The sequence below is a fragment of the Syngnathus leptorhynchus genome, chromosome 5, assembly GCF_054491065.1.
Source record: "Syngnathus leptorhynchus isolate UIUO chromosome 5, UIUO_Slep, whole genome shotgun sequence".
Taxonomy (NCBI): domain Eukaryota; kingdom Metazoa; phylum Chordata; class Actinopteri; order Syngnathiformes; family Syngnathidae; genus Syngnathus; species Syngnathus leptorhynchus.
In genome coordinates, this window is record NC_141199.1 from 7,804,038 (window position 1) to 7,824,671 (window position 20,634).

At 37.7% G+C, this 20,634-nt stretch overlaps 1 protein-coding gene across 1 annotated transcript; it reads right to left on the bottom strand.

Annotated features, from left to right (window-relative positions):
• Window positions 1-6,126: 6,126 nt before the first annotated feature.
• On the bottom strand, window positions 6,127-19,776 carry chrna6 (cholinergic receptor, nicotinic, alpha 6). The gene is made up of 8 exons (XM_085911477.1): window positions 19,719-19,776; window positions 13,904-14,043; window positions 13,041-13,085; window positions 11,664-11,773; window positions 10,617-10,824; window positions 9,221-9,823; window positions 7,203-7,475; window positions 6,127-6,252 (listed from the first exon to the last, which is right to left on the bottom strand). The coding sequence occupies exons 1-8, from the start codon at window positions 19,774-19,776 to the stop codon at window positions 6,127-6,129; spliced, it is 1,563 nt and encodes a 520-aa protein (XP_085767603.1).
• Between the last annotated feature and the right edge of the window lie 858 nt (window positions 19,777-20,634).

Below are 20,634 nucleotides of genomic sequence, written 5' to 3' on the forward strand. Positions count from 1 at the left end.
TACAATGCTATTCCAGTTGCCTATATAAGATGTGAATATTAATTTAATGAATGTAATGCTGTTCTTGTCTGAACGAAGGGTTTCATGTAAGACTTCATTATTTGCAGGTGAACTGCACTTGAAACATGAAACTACCATGTGGGACGCTGCAATGGGAGACTAACACTTGGTGGGAATTTATGCACGACCAACAGTCTGGACGACACACTGCAGCAGGCCTGGATGTCGTTTGTTTAAGCAATCAAATTACCAGTCGGCAGACTCATAAACAAGTCGTGTTGATCTTTAGAGGGAGATGGACTCTTGCTTTCTCCTGATTAAGTTAGAGCTTACAGCAGATGGGAGAGGAACCACAAGAGGAATCATATCCGTACAACTCACACACACAACCACATTGTTGTGTTTCTACATTCATGTGTGAAACTTGACTCAAAACATGCATGATTTGCGCACAGTTCTAAGAGACAAACAGATATCTCACGAAAATCATATTTTGTTGTAGGGCATGATTTGTTTATGAAATTGTTATGAATTCACCTCAGCATAACACTGTAGCCTTATTAACATTAATAAGGCCCATATCTGACTGATCCACAAGTGTTTGCGCACGTAACAAATTTTGGTATTTCATCAGGGTTCCTAAATGGTTGCAAACAGTTTTTTTGTACATATTGTTTTTTTTTCCTTGTTAAATATTTCTTCACAGTAAGAAAAATTATTGGCAGCTATTAAAACTGTTGGCGAATGTCTGGCAAATATATTTGTGACTGTTATGCATGACAGATTTTACAATTATAGACACAGAGCTAGCACGATAAGCAGTTTTAGTTAGTTGCCCGCAGTAAAACCGCATGTCGGGCACAGGCCAATGTTGCTGCTGGCGCTATTCATAAGCAAGAAGCAACTCCCATCAAAAATAACAATTACCTTGCGAACATCTCAGCCACGAGATTCAAATCCTGCAATGCTGAAGAAAAAAGAAAGGGGGTGCTTGAAATATTTTTTGATAATGATAAAGAGATGGCCCCGATTTTCTAATCCAGTTTTGGTGGCCAGAAGCAGCTGTAGTGGAGAGGTAACATTCGCCCAATATTTGCTTAACAAATCAGTGTGGCCAGTTGGTCCTGTTGACACACTTGACACCAGCTCAGTGGGCCTAGTGGTAGAGTGTCCTCCCTGAGACTGGAAGGTTGTGGGTTCAAACCCCGGCCAGGTCATACCAGAGACTATAAAAAGATGTGTGTGTGTGACGACAGACTTTAACTATTGTGCCGGTAAGCATCTTGGAGAGGTGGTTGTGGAGTATTTGACCAGGTTGTATAACAGAATTCTAGAGGCTGGTAAGATGCCTGAGTAATGGTGGGAAAGCGTGCTGGTGGCCATTTTATTAAAAACAACAACCACAAGCAAGCAGAGTTGTGGGAACTATAGAGGAGTAAAGTTGATGAACCACACAAGGACGTATGATGAAAGCTATAGACCTTTAGGATAGAAGTGGATATTTGTGAACAACGGTATGGTTTCATTTCTAGGAGCAGTCCCACAGAGTTTGTATACTATGTCTACATTCTAGTGCATTGTAGCACTTAGCTCTGAATTAGTGTATTGAACCACGAGTTTACCCTGAGGGTAAAGCTGTGGAAACTTTCTCAAGAGAGGAATGACTCACTTAGCAGGACTTAAAGTGGAAAATATTCTCTGATACTTACATGTACAGCGACATCAGACCTTATTTAATTTAACATGGAGACGGAATATATGCATAGTAAATATTACTCATTAGCTCCACTTGGCCTGTTTTCAACATGGAATGTAACATTTAATACCAAGTAACCAGTACAGTTATTTGATTTTTTATTTTTACTGTGATATTAAAAAATTCTCATTTTAAAAACCTAATCTCTTTTCCACTTCGAGGGAACGAATTATAGAGTGAGAGTTATTTTACTCTTGTGTTTTACTCTGTCATGAAAAGAGTGAGAGAGATTATTTTAGGTTACGTTTTACTCTGTCATGAATACACAATACGCTACATGTGAGACATGTTATTCTTTCTGTCAGACTGCAGTCCACAGTGATTTAGGCCGTCAAAGTTGATAACTGGTTGGCAAACTTGCAGGCAAATCTTTCAGTTACCGTAATATTTGGCTAATTCCATGAACCCCCGTACCCGCCACACAGAGAATCAATACATAAACCCTAAAAAAGAAGCCTGGTATAGTTGAATTGTGTTCATTATGTCTCCATTGATGAGACCCATTGTATTTCTTCGTTCAGATCTGACCTTAACAGACCTTTCTGACAGTTTCCGCGGAGGTTGCTGTCGAAACTGTCAGAAATGTTTGTTAAGGTAAGATCTGCTCAATTTGTCTGAACAAAGGAATACAATGACTAGAAGCCTGGCATGTTTTAATCTGAAATGTTAATGTAATCTGAAATTCTGGTCCCTCCCCTGGGACCTGTTTGCCATGGGTGACCTCGACAGGATCTTAAATCTCCAAACAACTTACCTGTAGGGTCATTGTGACACACAAACATGAAGGTTCAAGGAGGGACTAAATATTTCTTCAAGGCAGACATATTTCATTTGTAAGTTTCACGTTAATTAGAATTGGACATTGAAACTGACATCTTAAATATGGCAAATATCACAGAACACAGTAATTATAACATCTGAGCGGAGGTTACATTAACAATTTTATCATTGATGCTCCTTTGTGGTAGGCAATAAAGAATATAAAAGGATTACATAGAGTAGGCTTAATTTTATTGTGGAATCACAAACCAATTCCAGAAGTTCACTTTGCATCCTCCTCCCACTCTTCCATTACAAGTGTGCCTGGGAATAACAATGGATATAAAATGTGATTGTTCTCTGCCTCAACAAACCATCAAAGTTAACACCTCGCCATGACTGTGGACTGCATCTCCGGCTTTCTTCTTATCCTACCTCTTCCTCCCCCAGTATCCTGCAAACAAAATGATATCTCAGCGCCGCCTCCATATAAGTGAAAAAATATCAGGATAGTGTTGGGCATGTGTTTGCAGAACAACATGGGGTGGCTCTCAAAACGACCATGATGGTCTTCATCCATTTTACACATTATCAGTTGTGTACCTGAAATCTGCTCGACCAATAAAAGGCCTTGCACTGGTGTGCATCAGCCATACTACATTGCAAGATGGAATACATTAAAGGGTTTTTAAAAGGTAATTAGTTCAAATAAATGTCTTAATTGGCTATGTTTTCCAAATATAGTGTAGATTTTGTATTGTTAAGGGAAAAAGTCTTAAAAGGGAAAAAGTTGACAGTTGACCGCACACTGTACATGCAATAAAATGATGGTGGAACAGAGATGCAGACAGCTTTTTTGATTGCAGTTTTGGTTCAAAAGAGGCAGATAATTTAGGTTATTCATTTTGAGAACAGAGATGCAGACAGCTTTTTTGATTGCAGTTTTGGTTCAGAAGAGGCAGATAATTTAGGTTTTTCATTTTGACAACATGATTACTAGCCTAAACTAATGGAAGCAAGAGGGAAAAGCAACAAGTAATGCAAGCACAATGTCAAGAAAAAAAAAAAGATTTGATTTAAATCATGAAAACTGTTGAAAACATGAAAATAAATGCTTTTCTAATTTGCACCTAAAAGAGTAGTCAAGTCAAAAATTTGCTTAGCAAAAATAATATTCTATGCACCGTATCTAGTCCAAACATGACATTCTGATTAATATGTTTGCGGAATATGAATGAAACAAAAATATTCACCTGTTTTTATCATCTCAGGGGGCGGCCATTTTCCTTGTATTGCTGCTGCTGTTGAAATCAAAACATAATTGCAGTGCCAAAGTGGTCAGCTTTGACCATGACCAAAACCCAGCCCATCCCAACAGTAGTTGTCATACATACATTGATAGATTTTTTTCTTACCCTGCATCTTTTTTTGAGATTGTGTGTGAGAAATATTGCAATGTTGGAATTGTAATGACTCTTGAGTCATGAATGCTCCACATGGGTTATCATTCCTGCTCAAGCTTCCTTCCAATCAATGCTTAAGTTGAATACCCACCACACTCTTTCTCAGTGGTACAGGTGAACAAGAAATACATCACAATGATGAAATATTACGTTTATTTCTATTTCAGAGTCAAACCATTGGAAAGGCAAATACCATTTTATAAACTCCTTAATACATTGTATCAAAAAGGCCCAATTAAATTGAGTCCCTACAGTCAGAACTGCATATTTTATTACAATACATTAATGGCAATCCTGAATGATGCCTCTCACGAGGCATCAAAAGTACATAATCAGAAGTGGTAAGAAAAACAAGAATTAATAACCACTGAATTAGAAACAATTTCTTGATGAACAAATGCAATGTTATTTTGGGAGCAACCAACCAAGTAGATTGGATTCAATATTTACTGGGGCAAACCAATTAACATGTGGAACGTTAATCACAATGAACATTTAGAAACACATGGTTTCTAATTACAAAAGAAAAACAGCCTGTCCTTATTCATTAATGTCAAGTACATCACAAATCTGACTTCTTTATGAAAATGACTCCAAAAGGCGATGAGTGTGTGAATGATTGTCTCTCACCGCTGGCAGCTTAATGAATCAGACACAGTATGATTATTCCAATAAAAGTCACCGGGAGAGACGCTTGGTTGTTGTAAGGGAGTATTCACTCTGAAATCATTTAAAATTAGAAATTATCTACAGTGAATAGGTTGCGCACCCCTAAATCAACACAACAGGGTTGTTGACATCTATTTAAACTGCATTTGAAACTGGTTCTCTCTCTTGAGACTAGAGGAAATGACACGATTTTCACGTAGGAGAAACTTGGGGGTTAGCAAGACGCTTCACCAGCAACTCGTCTGCCTCCATTTGTTTTCCTCTTGTTCCAAACATACATCCTGAAAATGGTTCTCATCAAAGGGGTGTATTGTGTAGCTGAGTCAGTGTAAGCACTTGAGCATTAAATTGCAAGATGTCCAAGGGCCCAAAACCCATTAAGTAACAAAAGAATGTTATAAAATGTGTCATGTGAGTTTTTAAAAATGTGTGGTGGATCAAATGCTGCGACAGACAAAAAGGAATAGTTGGACAGACTGCTTCCTGACTATTGTCAAAGTGCCTTTCAGCAAAGCATTAAATCCATACGCCAGCTCAGGTCCTTGAAGGACACTATCTCGCATACTTTAAATGTTTTGCTTTTCCAACAGACCGGATTCAAATGATCAGCTCATCAAGAAGCTCTGTAGGAGCCTAATACCAGTCCTGATCATTTGAATCAGGGCTGCTGGAGGAGGGATCATGCAGTCTAGTTAGTGGCCCTCGGAGATCGACACCCAGCGCCAGCAGTAAGATTTTTAACTTTACTCTGACAATTCTCCCAGCATGCCAGCGGGTATGTGATGTGTTTTTTTTTTTTGGGTGTGATATGCAACAACAAATATACAGAGGAGTATAAATTGAATTCCCTCTCAAGGGATTCTAAACTGTTTTCTATAATAAATTAAAGAAAGCATTAAAATACACACATGATCAACAGAGCCAGTAGGGAGTTCTCTTTTGAAGTATTATTTGTGTCAGGTTTCAACAACACAAGCGCTGACCTAAAACAAGTGTCTCCAATAATTAGCCCTACTGTTTTGCCTTTTGGCAACTTCTAAATGGCAGTAACATTTGTAATCAGCAATTGTCCCATCTTCAATGAGGTTGCCTTTTGCCAAGTGCCCGCACAAGCAGTTTGTGTACGTTGAATAGTACAGAAGTGCAGCAATAGCTAAAACAAGCCAGATATTAGCTGCTTCATTCATGATTTGCAGAGATTATCATGGAAAATTGTCTTGTTTAGAAAGTATTTATAAAACTTTAATGAGGAAGCCTTCTTATACCATGGGATTAATTTGGGAGTAAATGGGGTAAATTAATATGCAGCGTTAATAAGCATAAAATTAAGGCATTAAAATGTGTGCTGCTCTTTGCAAAAGGCAAAAAGCAAAACTAGCCAATCAATAAGTGCTTTCTAAGTACATTTTTTGTCATCAAATGGATCATTTCTCTAGAATGGTCCAATCATGGGAGCAGTAAACCCTAATTAAGGAGGGGTTACGAGACAAATCCAAAAAGAGGTTGCAGGAAGAGGCCCACGGTCCCCAGGACACACACAGTCACAAACACCCATAGGAAGATTCTGTCAATCACCATGGCAACGTACTTCCAGTCGTCTTCCACCTAAGAGTCAGTGAAGGGGCAAAACAAAGTAACAGAAAAGATTTCAGCAGTGGTATTAAAAAATAACTTGCAAGCAATGATGGGGTTAAACATTTTCACTGAAAATGGCCAACTTAATAGACACTGAAAATCATAGTGTCAATAGAGCTGCTTTAGCACAGTTGTTATGATGAATATCATTTTGCATACTAGAGGTTTGGTCTCCTGTGAGCCATTTATAGCTGCTGCAGTTTTAACTGAAAGAGTGAGCAAGGAAAATGATTGAATTCCAAGTCGTGTTTATATAAATAATACAATTGCTCTGTTTTGGGACAAACTGTAATCTGCAAATGTTGTGCTCTGAGATCAAGCAGAGCTCTTCAGGGTGTGTTTTTGCATTTATACATTATGTATGGGGTTTGTGTGCCATGTATATTTTGCCCATAAAACACTATGGGATTTTCTCAAGTGTTCAAACAGTGGAATTATGTATTTCACATGATATGTAATATTGTGAAATTCTGAAAATTATACTTTCTTGATTGCTTAAGATGACCAAAATAGTAACACAACTGTAAAATGAGAATGATAAGTCCCCTTGTTAGATTTATCACTAGGATGTGATAGACACCTTCTTTAATTAAAAATATTATACAGTACAGTAGTTACACCAAACAGGAATGTGAACGCAAAATGAACTTTACCAAGCTCTTCCACCTAAAATGACCTATTTTAACATGAAAAAAAAATTAAATTGTGAACAAATACAAACACACAAAGGCCATTGCCCCTGCACGGAAAATGATGCCAAAATACCCAGATGGGCGCAACAGCGCCAAACACGCTAGACTAGACTTGAGCTGGCACGAAAATGAAGTTATGCCCTGAACCAGTCTACCAAAATAGGGCTTGAAATCTCTATAGACATGACAGATGTGACTTTGTTTGGGCCACCAAGGACAACAACCAACCTCTTTGGCTTTGTTTCGGCTCCTCATGTTCTCAGCGATGTACTTGACGCTCTCGATGGCCTGCTTAATCTCGGGTGACACAACAGAAAAGGCCACCACTGAATTTATGCTCTGTGGACTCATCTGACGTGTCATTTTTACAGTTGTTGGTGATTCAGGACTTTCCTGCCCGTGCTGGCAAGGCCAAGAGCATTTTTTCCCAGCACAACCTTCCATGGAGGACATGGTGGTGTCCCCAATCTCTAGACAATTTAGGGAACCGCCACCAACCTGCTGGAGAGCAAAAATAAAAACAAAGTTTAGAGTCTTGGTAATTATCTAATAACACATTCCAAAGAACATACTGTACACTATCTTTCATTTCAAAAAGAAACTTCTTTCCAGCATTCTGGTTAATGAGGGCTTGTCCTCTGCGTTATTACTGTAAACAGAAATAAATTGTATACATTAAACCAACAGGAAAATTTATAACAAGCTGGTATTTAATTCCTGTAGTATTTTAAAGCACTGTGAGGAGACTGAAGAATAACTTATGTAATAGCCAGTATGCAATCAAATACTCAGATATAGTGTATCCTTCTGAGAAGAGCAAATGCATACAAATATTATTGATAGTACAAATACATTAACTGCATGCACCACAGAGGTCTTCGAAGGCGTGACCCACAAATCACATTTATGACATCATTTGACATCTATCAGAGGTCTGTGTAACAATATAACATATGCGTGTTTTACATTGATGGGGATGCAGATCTACTTTTCAGTCAAGCTCAGTCAGCTCGATTGCTGCCTGCAAGAAGAAACGTAACTTTGTTCTGAACACACCCACAGAATCAGTGTTTTACAAAAATGTAATAGTGCCTTTTTCTTCTTCTATTTCACAGTATCTATTTTACAGTCAATATAGACAAATCATTCATGAACTGATGTTGATGTTTTTATATGTAAACGTATTGAAGTATCTTTTTTCTTTTGGAATCATTCATTAGGGTATTTCGCTCATGGACCTGTGAATCTCTGTGTGCTTTGTGGGGCCTGCATCGAGTTGTCAAACATCATACACACACACACACACACACACACACACACACACACAAAAAATGTTGGGTCTTTTCCCTAAACCACTCAATGGAGCAGCTGTGGATTTTGAGTAAAATGAATTACTTCTACCCAAAATTGGCAGCAGATTGAGTGAAGGATTAAATTCGAGCAGGCTGAAGGGCTGAAGCTGGTCGCTATTTTCGACAGTTGTTTTGCACTGAAGTTGATGTAAATTTAATGTAACTGTAGAGAATGCAGGTGGCGGCCGCAGTGGTCAGTGGGTTCAAATCCTGGTCAGGACAAACAGTTGGGTGCAAGATCAGCAAAGCCCAGCTACTGTCGTTTACAAAACTGGATAAAAAAAGAGTTGGGTGGATCAGGAAAGGCGTTCCATACAAAAAACTTGACCAAGCGTAGCAGGCAAGTAGCTAGCTGTGGTGACATCTAAGGGAAAGTCACGACTTTGTAGAAAACATTGGCAGTTAAATTAGAATTATTCTTACCCATTGCTATTCTGATAATTTGGTTACCCAATTCATGGTCATGTTAACTCATCGTGGTGAGTAGTTTTTACTATTTGTTCAATCAGAATCTTGAGCTGTGCTGGTTCATACTATGTTCATCCCCTTGAACAAAGAAACGTAACCAAGTAAGAGGCGCAAGGTACACTATGGACTGTTTGTTAGTCAATAACCTGGCCAATCAAAAAACGACAACCATTCACCCTTACAATGTGCAACTTGAGTCTCGCAAATGAGCTACTATTTTGGAGTGTTTGAGTAAGCAGTGTGTTCAGAGTAGAAAATAGAATTAAACATAGACGTGCACCAGTCACTAGAAAAGTGTACTGTAGTTTTCCTTGAATGTAGAACACATGATCTTACGACCTACATTTGGTAAGGCTTTCTCTGTATGACACATTGTGACATCACACTCACATTTATCCACAAAAGGATGAAGAAATTCTTTCTTGCCTGCGTCAAGTTATTCTTCCTCTTCTTAACTCCACCGCCTCCTCCTCCCCCTCCAGCTCCTCCTGCCTCCCCACTGTTTTCCAACCCTCCAGCCTTGCTGACTTCATCAGTTGGTCTCCGCATCAACATAATTCTCGGCAGTACTTTAAGAAACACTGTCCGCACCCATCCGGGCATGGTGTGCGTCATAGGGGTGCGGTAGTGCACGTTCAAGACGAAAACCGTAATGACAATGCTGAGGGTGACGAAGATCATGGTGAAGAGCAGATACTCTCCAATCAGCGGGATGACCAGAGATGTGGAGGGGATGGTCTCGGTGATCACGAGTAGAAATACAGTGAGGGAGAGCAGGACGGAGATACAGAGCGTGACCTTCTCTCCGCAGTCAGACGGGAGATAGAAAACCAGCACTGTGAGGAAAGAGATGAGGAGGCAGGGGATGATGAGGTTGATGGTGTAGAAGAGTGGCAGTCGACGGATGTAGAAGGAGTAAGTGATGTCCGGGTAGATTTCCTCGCAGCAGTTGTACTTGATGTCGTGCTTGTAGCCTGGAGCATCAATGATCTCCCACTCACCGCTCTCCCAGAAGTCTTTGAGGTTAACCTAAATGATGGAAACAAAGCTGTAGTTATTTGCACAATCAATGAATATACACAATATAAATATGTAATCATTCATAAACTATTGGGAAATCTGACATTGATTGATGACGTTTTGAAAGAACAGACTACTTTATTTCATTGCATTGATTATGTTAAATTGTTGATCCTGCAGTCATTATGAACTACCACTATATTTTTAGGTAATGAAAAAGGAATCCTTAATTAAAGTCCATGACATATTTTGTAATTTGTTACTGCTATTTATAATTAAATATATCCAGTATAGCTGAAACAATTATATTTAATTTTAGCTTGCAACTTTATTATTATTATTATTTTACCACTACCGGTACATACTAGAGCCTTCAATTAACATGGATGTCGTGAAAGTAGTTTTAACAGAACTGCAAACTGAATGCTTTTCTGGCTTGAAAGATGTTTTGAATTCTTTTTTTTTTTCTTTTTTTGTAAATTAGCTTCTACGTGCTTGAAGATTGATGTCGTTTATCAATTTTACTTTGAATTAATTAAAACCTGAAAGTGAAAAATAATAAAATCTCAAATGGATTGGACGTGCGGAATGTTCATTCAGTCAAATTCAACATGTATTTGATAGACAAAAACATTGCTAATGTCACACTGACAGTTTGTGAATTCAAATATTATCTATCTCAAATCAACATCAGATATTTCAAAGCATCCATCACTTTATTATGTGAGTGTCCACATTATTTAGAAAAGAAAGATTAAATTCTGTAAATGGACAAAACCCAAATATAGTCCCTATCACTGACCTTAGATCCAATAAGTACAAGGTCAATCTTGGCTTTGTCATAAGTCCATGAGCCAAACTTCATTGAGCAGTTCTGATAGTCAAATGGGAAGTAGGTGATGTCCATAGGGCAGGAGGATTTGAAAATGGCAGGAGGAATCCAGGTAATGGTACCATCAAACTTCAGCAGTGCCTTGGTTTTGTCCTCTACCAGGAAATCCCCAACAGCACTGTATATGACGTGCATGTGTACACGTATCAACATCAGCGTTGTTATGGCAATGGACAATGTTACAAGCATATGTGGATTTGAAAAGGACACACAAATGAAAACAAGGAACACGTGTAAGGAAAGACAATATATGTTAATGGAAACAAAGAAAAAAACAGAATTAAAAGAGTTCATTCTCACCTTTTGGACCAATATTAAAACTTTAATTAGAGAAGAAAATGGGTGACATGTTTAAAATAAATCTATCAATAAAAGATAATAAGCAATAAAAGAACAACTCACTCCCCTACCCTCACGAAAATTTGAAAATGATGCTCAGAGGCCCAGCGTTGCCTGGATGGCCATCGAGCTTGGAGAGCGTTCGGTGTGGGCTGGCTGCGATTGACAGCAGCAAACTAAACGACAACCTAAGTAAGTTCGATACTACGATAGGCTACACTAAATAAACTCAATAAATGCTATTCTAATACATCACTAATGTCAACCCAACTCGTTACACAGCTATAGTAGACACCCGTTTATACAGTTTATCAGCAAACAAATTGTTGATTAGGGTGGTGAGTGCTCTGTTAAATAAACTTGCCCCTGACTGTGAACATAATGTAACTTTTTGCATGTTTCTATTCCTGTGGCAGATAGGATTAAAAAAAAACTGAATGAAGAGATACATTTTAGTCGATTTGTATGAGTGTCATTTGTGTGTAGCTAATCCACCATGACAGTAAAAGACATGCAAAATAAAGAATTTTGTCCTAGAGTGAAGCAAGTCATTCAAATCTCACACAATGCTTGTATTCGTGGGGACAAAAAGACACGAAACAGGGATGATGGGCTCACTTGTTGTAGAGAACAATGTCAGGTCTCCAGATCTTATTAGATGGGACTCGGATGAATTCAATTCCATCAAACTCATCGGGCATCCATCGCAGCTTGTAATCATTCCAAATCTAAAAAAACAACAATAAGGCTCAATGATCAATCTGTCAAAGATTATGGCTATTCCGGTCCCTGAAGACACCAAAACCTTCAATTACATATATATTTTGGACATTCTTTTGAGGTTTTACAATGTTATTTCGAATATTTACAAACAGAAACAAGTAATTGTACTGCAGAGTTTTAATGCATGCTTGTTGCAGCACAGTCAGGGTTAACGAGAAATGACAGTTAATTGCCAGGTACTGTACCATCTATCTTTATTGAGGAGCAGGTCATTAAAGAAGGGGTTGTTTCAGTATCTTATCAACAAACAAAAAAGGATTCACTTGCTATTCTGTCAACATACCTGCAGGTAACATTTTGTGAGCCGTGGATCCATTAGTCTTGGCCATTTGCATGCCATTCAAGATGAAGTCTTTCATTAGCTAGGCGGATTAATGCCCAGTAACAACCTGAGAGCTGTTTAATTAACCACTTCATGCTACACTGGCTTTTCCATTTATCTGGGATTATGTTGAGCTGGAGATGAAATTCCTGGTAGGGTGTGCTGGATGCCTTATTGTTTCTAAAATGTCACTGATTCCAAACTGTCATAAACATAGAAGCGCTTATACAAAATACATCTGTTGCAAGGAGATTGTGCATTAAACAAATTTGACAAGGTAAACAATGAAAATGATCTTTTTTTTTTAAAGAATGAGTTAAAAACACACTTATAGATGGAAACCCCCAGAGAATCACTACAGTGGCATTTATCCACTTTAATTATATTCTTAAAAATAGACAGCTGACACATTACAAACAAAAGTAACCTCTGCAGACAATTGAATGTATTTTAAGCAACAGCTTATATTCTGTTGAATTGTATCAGCATCAAACAGACATTGCAACTCTGATTTCATGCTTTGATTCGACTTGAGTAGCACTTAAATACACATATGCCATGAGAGCATATTTGGGGTTTAAATTTGGTTACAAGATTTACAGCAAGGTAATGTGTGCCTTTACATGCTAATGCTTACATTGAGTGTTGCGTCTATCTAGAATGTCTTTGTTTTCCCAATACAACCTCAATTGCTGTGTTTAGCATTTTGCTGACAAATGAAGATGGCATGATGGCATAGGCTGACCCTGTCAGGTGAATACTTTCACCCTGATTAGTATGTAGAGCTATTCTTCACCTTTATTTCTGTGGACAAACCTTGACAGAAGGAAAAATGCTAAAATGATTTCACCCAATGGTGTGTGTGTGTGTGTGTGTGTGTGTGTACTTACATGCCTGAGCCATAAATTTGTTTCCATGATCTGATTGACCTCATCCTGCAGAAAAGCACAGAAGCATGTGACTTTGTATGTAAGTGTCTTTAAAGTAAGTGCAATATTGCTTGTGAATTTTAAAGGAAAAAGTGGGTCAATGACCCGGTACATTTATTTGGGTATAAAAAGCTTTTTTTTGCTTCTACAGTGGTGCTTTATTTGACAAATGAATTCATATAAAGGAAATTGGAATCCACAGGGGTCTTTACAGGTTTAATAACATATTAATATTTAAATAAATAGAATGAAGTATTTTACTTTTGCTTTCCGCTTTATCATGTGCAGCCAATTACAGAACCACTGACCACTGATATTGTAAAAATAATGTTAAGGGAGATTATAATGTGCATAGTTATAGGGTTTTTTTTTTATTATTGACAGGATCAGGTGGCAGATTAGATGAGGACAGTTTATATAGACCCACACAAAAACTATTTCCTCCAGTCAACCTGTTTTGAGCAGGATTTTCAAATATGACACATACTGAGAGCATCTTTGCTTACAAGTCTATTAAGTCCCCTTTAGCGTAATGTCACCTTGAAGAGATAAAGCTACATATCAGTCAAGTCTGAGAAAAGCCTCAGCAGGTAATTTTCTTCACCTTATCTCAGCCTTTACTTTCAAAGCTGACTAGATCACCTCTCCAAGGAATATTTGGGATTTTTATTTTGCTCTTTTATTAGACTTGATGCATGCTTTTTATTTGAAGGGCTGTCACATTTGAATCTGTGAAATTGCGTCAATCCCACAAAATGTTGGACATACTCTCCCTTTTATGGAATTGATTATATTTATCCAGTGTCTGTGTAAGTTTAGCTTACAACTTTGACCAGCTGTGAGATGGAGACTTCAAACTCCACTGTGACAGGGTCTGAGACATTCTCCACTGGTCTGATGAACTGGTTGTATCTCCTAAAAAGCTTCCTGAAGAGGCGGTCTTCTGCTTTAGATGCAAGGCAATCTGTGGGTGCAATGAGAAATGAGACAGGCAAGCCAAAAGCAGGTATACTTGATAAAACTGCATTTTACAATTTGGAAAGAATATTTCAGGGGATGCTAATTAGTAACATCACAAGAACCATGAAATGAAATAAATGTAATCGCCTCCAGACACGTGAAAAGATGTTTTGATTGTAACTGATGCTGATCAACTCCGTGGGGCATCAGATGTCGCCCAAACAAAAAGGCAAATATGAACTTGGCTTAAAACGTACACACATCATTTATTTCAAAATCAGTGTACGTAAGTGTGTGTTGCTATTGGTGAGGTTGCAGCTGTCTCCCCTCACAATGTTGCTTCTATTATATGGAGACAATATACAGTAAAATGTCAGGGGAAAATTACATTCGATATCTGCGGGCTCCACAATGACCTTTTAGTCTGACCTGAATCACATGACGGCATTACGTTTCAAAGCCTCCATATATTTCAATTTAGCTCTGAATTAATTTGAAAGCCACCAGTTCACATGTGCACCATTGTTGATACCGCAGTGAGCTAATCTATGAATAAAGCTCTTTGGTTTTGGAAAACCAAAGTGACAATATATCTTTTCACAGTCTGACAATTTGCCAGCCATGGATCGCTACTCAATTTTTATTGTAATTTACCTTCATAATTGCATCTATCCTTACCTCCAGTATAGTGTACACTGTTCACTGTTTTGGTTGCGCATGGAGATAGACAATTTGTAAACACTTGAAGCATGACCTTTTAAGATGATATGGAAAAACTAATAAATAATAATGAGTGCAGGTTCAAGATGATTAACACTGGCAGTGATCTGAACTGTAACATTGGAAATATTACAATGAATATTGAGACAAGGAATTAAACCAAACATCTTCAGTTTTCTTTCATCTGTATCAAATTGTAAGCTGAAATAAGAATAACCGCAACAATAATACTAGTACAACTACACCACCACTGACAAATATTATTATTATTATTATTATTATTATTATTATTATTATTATTATTTCAGATGCTGCCATTAGGGGTTGCCACAACAGATCAATTGTTTATTATTAAGCAATATGCTATGATATGGGCACTATAAAACATTTTACTGCTGTTTTGAAATGCAGTGTGCAGTAAAGAAAAGTTACCACCGCAATGAGGGCCTAGTTTCGAATTTGGTTCTTTGGATGATGAGAACAAACATCTCACCTCAAATATAAAACAGGTATGAAATGAACGAAACAAGTAGAAACTTTCCCCACACAGTTTGTTGTCTTTAAACAAGTGAGTCATTGAAGTGATCAAATCTGTTGTTTGTGTAATACCCCCACTCTTCCTCCTACAACCCCTATGCTCATGAAACCATACCAAAAAAAAAAAAATCAGTCTTTGCCTTCCTATTAATAACTAAATCAATATCCTGTATACATCAGCAATGTAGCACCAAAGGATGACGAATGAGAGGCGGCAAAGTAAGAATGCAAGAAATAAAGAACTGAAGAAAGTAAGACTTGAAAAGATATAAACAGGTGTGAAATGGAGATGTACTATTTAAGAAAAAATGTAGTGCGTCAAAAAGACCCACACAGTGAAGTGAAATGATCTCCAGAAACTTCTTTAACAAATATATCACACTTCTTATTTTATTTGAAAAGTTCTCAAATGTACTGTAAGTTTTTTGAATAATGTTTATTTGATTTTTGTGTTCTTTTCATTTGAATTTTAAATGCATGTTCTATACATGTTTCCTTTGTGTGCTTATGCACCTTGGAAAATTCTCATCAGCTCCACACACATTAGATTGACATGTTGGGAATGGGAACTAGTAAAATCAAGTCAGCATAAGTACAGTGCTGAAGATAACCACCTACAGTATTTAGCTGGCATCGAGCAATATGATGTGATTTAATTTGGATTCTTTCATTTTCAGTGAGCTCTTGACGTTACAACATCATGAAGAGGAATAAAACAATTTCACCTTTTTATGACTAAAATTGCAGCGGCTTTCGGGCTTTCCCTGATAAGGTACTACAAATTAATCAAGCACAATAAAAGTATTTTTTTCCTGTTCATGAATGGAAGGAAGGCATTCTTTCGTTTGTAATTACACAAAGGTAGCGGTCCATGTTGTTTTGATCGCATAATTGCATGAGTCACTAAAATGAAATGCATAGTGTATTCATGCTGGTATAATCTAATAATAACTAATAATATCCAACATGTATTATTATAATATAAAATACATAAAGTAATTAATGAATTAAAACAGAGAGGGAGAAGAAGATGCATTTCCACAGTCCAGCCGTCAAATTCATCATGTTTGCTTCTCCCCTGTTTTTTATGGTTGACTAACCTTGATTTCCATGTTCTTTTCTAGTTTACACTTCCTGATTGTTTCCAGCACTTTTAAACAGTCAGGCTCTCAAAATGACTACGGTAGCTTAAAGCATGTTGTTGACCATAGTCTGTTGCAATGTCATGACCTCTGATTTAAGTGCTACCAAGCCATCTCAATACTCACTTTGGGTTGACGATATTAAACTCGAGCTTTTTAACTTTATGATACAAAAACTGTGTGAGAATATCCCTTTTTTCCCCATGGGACTCCATTTGCTCCCCTTCCCCCCGCAATATTATCTGCTATATCCCAAAATGCCAGCAGGGCTTACATTGGATTTAGCTGAAAGCATCTGTGATGACCTGGATGCGTATTGAACAAAGATGCATGGCATACAATCTGACATTTTTTTTGTCTATCGTGTGAAACACGATCACAAAAGAAAATAAGGAAGATTATGTTAAAATACTACTGAATTTCAAAGGCTGTTCATTTCATATCCTAAAATGCACAATATGAATTATTCAACATAATGTGCCGAAGCTGTCAAAACTTGGAGCATAAGTTTCTTGAAGTGTAGATCTCATGAGGGATATTTAACGCAGCCAAGCATTACGGATTGGAGGTCAACTTGGATCGTGAGAAGAAAAATGGCTCCGGATGGGTGTCATTCAGGAGGATAACAAGGAGGGAATAGGAGGAAAAGGAAGCCAACGATGAAGGAGATGAGTCCTCGCTGTGTGAGAACCTTTTCGGCTTCACTCACTTTTTGAGTGTACAGCTGAGAAAGTTGAGTTATGCATTGGATGTGTCAACTTTCAATGTCTTGAACATGAGTAATAACTTCTTGGTGGGATAGAACAAGATGGTGTCGAGCAGGGCTATAAAGTAAACTAATGTATTTAGACTTGCTAAATAAAAGTCCAATGACATTCATAGATAACAAATTACATGTTTGTGTTCTCACTCATCTCTTACAAATGGATTTTTTTTTTTTTATCCTTGCTGCAAGTGAAAAATAAATTACTCAAATTTTCCTTGAGGAACACTCATCCCAAATTTGGGTTTGTTTAAGGATGTAACATAATCATTCAAACGTTGCAGTTTAAATTTTCTCTCTATTGTGAAAATGATTTGCTCAATAAATAAGAGCTAGGTAAATGTTATATTGTTCTTTCTGAGAGGTTAGGAGGTGTCTTTGATATAAATATGTTGAAATTGATATGATAATAATAATCCAGGTTAAACGCATTGTCAATAATTTATGAGGTATTTTCAACACATTTGTCTGTGAGTCACTTCGCCATGCCCCTTCTGTTCTGCGTTCTGCTCTATAAATGTTCTGGTGATATAATCCTTGTTAACGCACAGCTACATACACCACATGAACACACACACACACACACACCGTACCATTGATGTATTGCACACTTCACTGACTGACTTGTCAATCATGCATTTTTGTATACCTTTTGGTCCCACAGAGTGCCGCACATCTGACATGCAGCCAAATAAAGAACAAATAAATCTAAGTTGTAAACTTTTAGGTCCCACAGAGCGCTATGACGTGTCCTTTATTGTTTTTTATATCTCAGATCGACATGTTTTTATTTTGTTTTTTCATATCCTTCCTATGCCAGCCAATGCCGTGCTGACACTCACTCAACACATGATGGCGTTCTTTATATTGGCTTAGCGCTGTTACTATGCTAACCTAGTATTAGAAGGTTTCACTGTTGGCACGCACTCAATATAATGTTACACTCGTGGAAACTTTTGGTTATTCTTGGTTTGTCTAGAGAGGGACGGGGGGGGATAACATTGTCTATTCTTTTGTCAATGATGCTTTTTGGTTGGAGTTAGTTCATCGCCATATTATTGGTGTCAGGCCGAAACCTTGTACCTCCAAATTAGTCACTTTTCAGGAGACCCCCAAAACGACATGTTTGTTCACCCATTAACATTCATAAGCAAAAGGACTGAAGGATTTTTAACACTTTCGATCGGTTAGTTATTTGTAAAAATAACAACCACACAGGTCGACTGACCAAAACAGTGATTTTTGAAAAAACAAATTGTGTCTTGGAGGTTTCAGCCCGACGCCAGCGATATGTTAATGGTTATTATGAATATTTGCATATATTTAAAGAGGGATGAAACGAACCAGTATGAGGAATGGAGCCCATACTACCTGCACCAGTCAGTCATGGATTTTTTCAATCCTAAAATTAAATTCTAAAAGACATTATTTATTGGAATAACTGCTGTAATATGGTGTTGATGGAGAACAAAATAAACATACATTTAATCCCACTAGGTCTACATTAGATAAAGAATTAGGCGCAGAGGCTGATAAACCATGAAAGGTCTATGGTAATGCTACCACATAATTACCCTCTCCATGTTCAGTTGAATATTTTCACGTCAGATGCAGGCTGTCAGTGAAAGACAGACAAAGCAGCTAAAACATTCCCCTATCAATTCTCCGATCGTCATATTTCTTCCTCAGTTCACTTCTCCAATTCAGCCACAAGAGACTGCTGTTTTTCAAAACTTCTTATTTATTTAGGCATGGCTACAATAATGGATCAATTAATGACGAATGAGATGTGATGTTGAAGCAACAGAGAAAAAAATATCATGCCCTATAGGCCTCAACCACCAAAAGTGCTTTTGAAGGAGTCAGAACATCCAGTTACGATGATTTTCACAACCACAAATAATTCTATAATCAATTTTCAAACGTGCTTGTCGTCTTTAGGAAGTCTCTGCCAGCTTACGTTGGATGAAAGGTGAATGTTGGAGGAAGTGTCCGGACCAAAACTTACACAAGCATGTTGAGAACATACAAGACAAGATTTGAAAGCAAAACCACTCGATTGTGAGAAAGATGGACTAACAACAACTCCATGTGTGTTTTATCAAGTACCATCAGAACATGGATTCGAGAAGGTCATATTGAAACACCCCCACCCACCCTCCTTCATTAGCTGCAAAGATGGAATTACAAACATTTGCATTCATCAAAATTCATTTTCCTTCTGTGCATTTCATTTTGATGGCCTAGTTAATACCAAATACTCCAGAAAAGAATAACAATAATAATAATAATGATAATCATTTCTAAACAATAAATATTACATAAATAATACATAAATAACACATAGATAATAATAATAATAATAATAATAAAGTAGTGTAACTTCTATGCTGTATACCGTACTTTAGTGCAAGCTTCTTTATGACTTCTCGCGACTTCAAAAAAAGTGATCCCATGCAGTCATCTCTAACTCTGTAGGTGTCTAATGCAGTGGAACAAGCGGCAAATCCTGCTTACCTTGGGTCACCAAACCTCCAAGAAGAAGAACCCAAGTCCATTTTACAACTGGATGCATCTTTCATTTGTTTTTTTTACGCTGCGTCCTGCAGCTTTCTGATTTCTGACTGTGCTCGTGTCTCTCGTCCAGTAGCGTCGTTGTGGATTTGTCAAGTCGTTCCTTACTGATCCAAACTCGACTGAGTCCTTCGCTCCTCCTCTTCCTCCTCCTCCTTCTCCTCCTCCTCCTCCTCCTCCTCCTGCTCCTCTCCTGGTCCTCTGCATCCCTAATCTGGCCCCCTCCCCTTCCCTCATGTGTTGGTGGGAGTCACAGGAGGGACTGATCACAATTTGTACATTGGGAATCATTGTAACGATATTGCTTATAATTTCAAAATAACAGTTGATCACCAGCCTCAAATGTATATATCTCTACTTAGGCCCACTTTGAAAACATCGTAAAATGATTTGGCTTCTCATGGCTGACTGAAAAAAGCAAGAAATGAGCAGTTCCCCTGAAGCTAATGTGCAATTTCTGTCAAATTGTTTATAAGTCATGTATCATTCATCACATCCAACTTAACTATATTTGGGAGTCTTGGCTACATGTGGCTATTATGAGTCGGTAGTTAATGTAATAATTTTGTTTCAAATGTGTATTTTCTAACAATCACATTCAGCAAAGACAGGTTTGAATGAGCTGCCTCAATGAAAACAAAGTTACGGTTAACACCTTGCTGTCAAGTTTTCACGTTGTATCCCAGGTGACTGTTTGATTCCCCTTCAGATCAAGCTGATGAAATTTAATTTTGGCTTGCCACTTTCCACGCTTGGTTTGACGTCATCAAGGTAATCAGGCACTCTCAGTCAGGCTGAACTGTTTCCACTGGCTCGTTAGAAAACAAATAACAGAAAGAACTCTGCTGAATTTGCTTTT

What these genes read in the sequence shown, in the direction of transcription:
- chrna6 (XM_085911477.1), bottom strand. Translation starts at nt 19,776, where the DNA reads ATGCATCCAGTTGTAAAATGGACTTGGGTTCTTCTTCTTGGAGGTTTG. An exon ending in TGGAGGTTTGGTGACCCAAG is followed by an intron (nt 14,044 to 19,718) that starts GTAAGCAGGATT and finishes TTGCACCCACAG; the next exon opens with ATTGCCTTGCATCTAAAGCA. An exon ending in TCTCACAGCTGGTCAAAGTT is followed by an intron (nt 13,086 to 13,903) that starts GTAAGCTAAACT and finishes GCTTTTCTGCAG; the next exon opens with GATGAGGTCAATCAGATCAT.